General features: G+C 31.8%; 1 protein-coding gene across 2 annotated transcripts; it reads left to right on the top strand.

Annotated features, from left to right (window-relative positions):
• The first annotated feature begins 2,255 nt into the window (after positions 1-2,255).
• Positions 2,256-5,409, top strand: LOC145160507 (Late embryogenesis abundant protein, group 2). 2 transcript variants are annotated; one of them, XM_079079734.1, is made up of 4 exons: positions 2,256-2,348; positions 2,477-2,514; positions 2,991-3,925; positions 5,234-5,409. In XM_079079734.1, exons 3-4 carry the CDS (start codon positions 2,993-2,995, stop codon positions 5,237-5,239), a joined length of 939 nt encoding a protein of 312 aa, XP_078935860.1. In that variant the 5' UTR covers positions 2,256-2,348; positions 2,477-2,514; positions 2,991-2,992; the 3' UTR covers positions 5,240-5,409. The 2 variants fall into 2 exon arrangements, with proteins under 2 accessions (XP_078935860.1, XP_078935869.1); XM_079079743.1 differs by lacking the exon at positions 2,477-2,514 and having other exon boundaries at positions 2,315-2,348.
• The last annotated feature ends 440 nt before the right edge of the window (positions 5,410-5,849 follow it).

The following is a 5,849-nucleotide window of genomic DNA, read 5'->3' as shown; positions in this document are numbered from 1 at the left end:
CATTATGATGACAAAATGAACTGTTTGACGATTTATCGTCCCATCCGCAAAATGCTGTTGGTTTTCCTGTTTCACTGATTTCCTGAGAATACAAGTAGTTTTGAAAAAGTGTCAACAATTAAGTTGGTGAGTTCATAAGAGTTTTGTTTGAGAAAGAAACCGTTTTCCTTGTAAAAGTGATAGAGTATGTTTCCAGAAAATCCAATATTTTCTTTATTAAAGTCATGTAGTCCTAAATCCCAGGACCGAGAATGTGTGTGTGTGTGATTTGTACTTATAATGTTCATACTAGTAATGTGTTTCCAAAGAAAATCCAATATTTTCCTTATAAAAGTTATGTAGTCCTAAATCCCAGGACCGAGAATAAACAAGTATTTTACCATACTTAAAGTAATTCATGCAAGTTTAAATCGACATAAACTCGTTTAGTTTAGAAGTAAAACCCCTTTTTAAAGTAGAATTTTCCATGTAAACTTGAAAGATTGTTAACTACCTATGTGAGTCGCTATAACCATACTATGACGAGAAATAACCTGCACAATGTTTTTCAGACGTTAAGATACTATGACTCTTGTCACCCGCAGACCTGCCGGTCCGGCTGTAGCTAGCAGCGAGGTGTGGGGTGTCAATCCCAATATAAATCTATACACAATTATCACGCTCTCCCTACAAGAGACTCTGGTTATAACTTACAGGAATTGGGATCCCGTACTCGAAGTCGAGTAGGGTAAAGCTCTAGATGGGGGATATACCATTGATACCTCCACGAACACCATTTCTTGGTATGTGGTACCGCTAAATATGCGGGATGTGTAAGTTATATAACCCTCTCTTCAACCCATATTGTTTATTCCATACATGTGTAGACCATGCATTAAAATTATACTAAATGATGGGTTGAATTCCATGTGTTGTGGGTTGAGAGAGATAGAATTGAGAGTAGAGAGAAATGCCGATGTGACACCTAGTTGACATGTAGGTCGGGAGGGATGAACTCCCTCCACCCTTATAAGCTGGTTTATTTTTTTTAACTTTTTGGATTGTCATGGTAAACAAAAGAGTTTTTTATCAACTAACTTTTTTAGAAGCTACTCAAAATAGTGTTCCAATGAGCTTTTGAAGTTTTTTCTTTTTAAATTCTACAAAATAAAACATTTATCAAGATTGTAAAAGTCGTTATTTGATACTAAGTCGGTTTATAAGCGATTAAAGATTAGTCGGCAACTAGTCAAGAACTTTAAATTGCAAATCAGTTAAATTTAAAATAAATAAATATAACTAATGTCATACAAAGTAGGTAAATACCATTAATATCATAACAAAATAAGTTAATATGATTAATATAACACTAATATTTCTTCAAATAGTTTTTTTATTAAGTTAGAATTTCTTTAAGATGTAAAAATTTATTGGCTTCAAAATTCACTAATTTTCTAGGCAGTGATTAAATGCTAAACACCGCCTAGTCGGTCGCATACCACCTATGAATTAATTATATTCATATTAAAGAGTAATCGGTGACAAGTCTGAGACATTATTTTTTAACAATTATCTTATGCATATCTTTTTACGCCGTTTTATATGTGACAATTATATTATTCGGTTAGTTTTTGCGAGATGTTATTTTTTTTAAAAATTAGCTTGTTGGCTTCCATCTAGCTTTTTAGCTATTACTACCTTTTGAGTTGTTTATTCATTAACGAAGAAAATCGATTACATCGGGTCTTAAAGTTGTAGAATTTGATTTCTAAAATTAAAATAATAGTGATTAACCGTGAAACTACCAAAAATATAATGATTCATATATAATTTATGTTATCTTTGGTATCCATTATATAATGAAAATAGGTTTCTCATACATGTCATCTTCACAACTTTGATAACATATGATAAAGTATTAAAGGTGTCCATCGTTCTTTAAGGTAATATAAAAGGGTTATTGCATTTAAAAAGAATATATTTGTCTCAAATTTATAAAAAAAAAAACAATTTATAATCTTTGTTATATTAATTAATTAATCAATCCTCATCCTCACCGATAGGAATAGTTTAATAAGTTAGTTCCCAATAAATATAAATAATGATATACGACTAAAAATAGATCAAAACAACAAAATAATAAACTTATTACACAAATGTTTAAAGAAATATTAAAAAGAATTCTTGCTAAATGACAGATTATTTTTCCAATTTATTCTAAAAATCGAAGAAAAAAAAATAATTAAAATAGCCGTGGATTAAGCGTGTAAATTGTGATCAGATGGACGGTGGACTGATGTATTTAAGGCGGGACTATCATAAAAAGTTCAGACACACACAAACACACAGTTGAGATCTTCATACAACAGGTGCCTCTCTCTCTCTCTCACCTCTCGTTACTTTCATCAAACATACATTTTAGATCTACACAACTTGTTCCGATCTAGATTAGCGTTTTAATTCTTATACTTATTGTAATCACCTCCGATCGTTGCAGATTCAAGTTCAATTTCACGATTAACAAAGAAACTGCAGGTACTGTTTCTTATTATAATTTGTTACTTGTTTGAGCAATCGGTAATTTTGATGCGAAAATAAGTTCCCGATCTTTAGTTGCAGTTTTAATTACTTATTTTTTATGAGCTGAATCCAAATCTGTGGACTCTCGTGAAGTCATTTCACCCAATCTAGTCAAAATTTTCTTGTTTTGCTTTGATTCGATCTCTCACTCTGTAATCTTTTCAACACTATAGTGAACGTTAAAGCTATGGTCGATACCTATCCGATTGCCAAACGGCTGAAGGATGAAGATGAATTTTTGTTGAAGTTCCATAGTCAACTTGTTTGCTAGTATTTCTATTTTCGCTTTGACTTTTTCTATGAATTTAATCGATTGGTATGATATATTTCAAAAGTATAAGAACATAAAATCACAAATTGTTGTAAGCAAGTTGTTGTTCTGCATTATATTCGTTGGAATTTTGGTCATACTTAGTCTTTTGTTATTTTAGGTATGTCATCAGACGATAAACCAGAGATAATCGAACGAGGTGCTAAGAAGAATGAAAAAGAAGAAGGCGAAGAGAATTCTGGATTCCTAGACAAAGTAAAGGAATTCATCCAAGATATCGGGGAAAAGATTGAAGAGACAATAGGATTCGGAAAACCAACTGCAGATGTTTCTGCAATTCATGTCCCCAAAATCAACCTCAAACAATGTGATCTTATTGTCGATATTCTTGTCACAAACCCTAACCCCATTCCAATCCCTTTGATCGACATCAACTACTTAATCGAAAGTGATGGAAGAAAACTAATCTCTGGATTAATCCCTGATGCTGGGACAATCCGTGCACATGGATCAGAAACAGTCCAAATCCCACTCTGTTTAATCTACGATGACATCAAGAACACATATGAAGAAATTCAACCTGGAAGCATCATACCTTACAAAATCAAAGTTGACCTAATCGTTGATGTCCCTGTTTTCGGAAGAATCACTATTCCTCTTGAGAAAAAAGGGGAGATCCCAATACCTTATAAACCCGATGTTGATATTGATAAAATCAAATTTGAGAAATTCTCCTTTGAAGAAACTGTTGCTACTCTTCATTTGAAGCTGGAAAACAAGAATGACTTTGATTTGGGTTTGAATGCGCTTGATTATGAGGTGTGGTTGTGTGGTGAGAGCATTGGAGGTGCTGAGCTGGCGAAAACTCAGAAGATTGAAAAGAATGGGATTACTTATCTTGATGTTCCGATTACTTTTAGGCCTAAAGATTTGGGTTCTGCTATTTGGGATATGATTAGAGGAAAAGGGACTGGGTATTCAATGAAAGGGAACATTGATGTAAGTACACCTTTTGGTGAGATGAAGCTGCCTATAAAGAAAGAAGGTGGTACTACTCGGCTTAAGAAGAAGGGTGATGATGATGATGATGATGAGGTATGTGAATTCTCTTGCTTACATATGAATTTACAATACATAATTGCTAAAACAATATAGAGCAAATGCCATAAAACCTTTAAGTTTGCTAGTTTTTGTCGGTTTTACCCAAAGTTGTATTTTAGGTCCATTAATGCCTCAAATTTGCAACTTTTTTTTTTCATTTTATTTAATTTGACCCTTTTTGCAAATTTATTCGGTAAAAACTGAAAATTTCTGCCAAACTTAAGGGCTTTAATGAACCAGAAAATCAAACTTAAGGGCTTTTATTAACTAGAAAAAAGGGTAAAACCGAACATTTCGGCTAAACGTAAGGGCTTTAATAAACCAGAGGGTAATTTATTTATTTTTTTACTTTTTTTTTTTGCAAACATCCGGTTTTAATGAAACCTAAAATCCACAAAAGGGTAAAACTGACAAAAATTTGAGGGTTTTTATGTGGGAAATTGTCAGAAAAGCCCAATATTTTCGGAAAAGTTACACTTTAGTCCCAAAATTTTTTTTGAACAGAAAAGTCTTGATAATTTGATTTTACATGATAATATGTCATTTCCTGTTAAAATAAAAAAGATCTTTTTTGTTAATTTGAACCAAAAATAATCGAGACTTTTATGTTAAAAAAAAAATTGGAACTAAAGTATAACTTTTCTGAAAATATTGAGATTTTTTTGACAATTTCCCTTTTTATGTCATTATCCCAATAATATAACCCAAATTTCTAAAATTACATCCACAGTAGGAGTTTTTTCATAGCTTAATCTCATAAAAGAGCTTATATTTTTTTGTTTTTTTGGGATTAAACCTCAATTCTTTTTTCGAAAAAGGACCTTGCATTTTTTATTTTTTCCGATCTAGCCCTTAGTAGTCATTTTTTCCTGGAAAAACTTGTAAAACGTGAAGGTTTTTTTCGAAAAAAACTAAAAAAGTTAAGGGTTTTTTCTGAAATAGTTAAAAGGCTTAGGGTTTTTTTCAGAAAAAAAAGAAAAGTTGAGGGTTTTTTCAGAAAAAGTGAAAAAATACAAGGCCTTTTTTAAGAAAAAAAAATAAAGTTGAGGTTTAATCCGGAAAATACAGAAAATATAATGTCTTTTAAGATAATAACCACTTTTTGAAATTCGAACCAAAAAGCTTTTGAAAATTGAAAAAGCTATAAGTCCAATTTAAGAAATCCAAACATAGAACTCGAAGCCCTAAGGATAAATTTCTTTAAAAAGTTGGATATACATAAAAAAAAAAAGTAAATCTAGTTTGCATACTTCATAATATTTTACCGGTTAAGTCTTCGATTCATCTCGTGCATATATGCAGGAGTAGAGAATCAGGAGCATAAAGGGGTGGTATCATGAGTCATGTTTATCTGCAATGTTTGTGTTAATTAATTATATCTGAATCTATTCAGCGGTTGTGTCTAAGAGAATTTGATATGGATAATATGTTGCAAACATCATATTATAGAGTTAATATATTGTTACAGTTTGGATCTACACGTGCTCTTATTTGATTACCGAATATGATTGCTCAAATTAATTTATTACAAACTGACAATGGAATAGAAGCAAAGTAGGATTATGTAACCATAAAGTCCATCATATCTTAGCCTTGCTACACCTATTAGAAATCCAAAAATAAGACCTTTGCTACACCTATTAGAAATCCAAAAATAGGACCTATGCATAATATCATAAAAAATGTAAAATTTCCTAGGAATAACACTTCAAAAAACAGTGGAATTTTGAAAATTCCACAAGCACCAATAAGTTGTTATGATCACCACATCAAAAACATTCCTTTGACTACTCCTTAGGTTGATCGTATCCGACCAATCAAGAGACTGCATAGAAAACTGAGTTGGGCACTGAACATTTCACCAAGTAGCAATGCGCTTCCAAACCTCAATCAACTCAGTACACCCAACAAAGGAAGT

This window comes from Lactuca virosa, chromosome 1 (assembly GCF_052849685.1).
Source record: "Lactuca virosa cultivar CGN04683 chromosome 1, Lactuca_virosa_CGN04683_v6, whole genome shotgun sequence".
NCBI classification, from domain to species: domain Eukaryota; kingdom Viridiplantae; phylum Streptophyta; class Magnoliopsida; order Asterales; family Asteraceae; genus Lactuca; species Lactuca virosa.
This window is presented reverse-complemented; position numbering and strand designations above follow the sequence as displayed.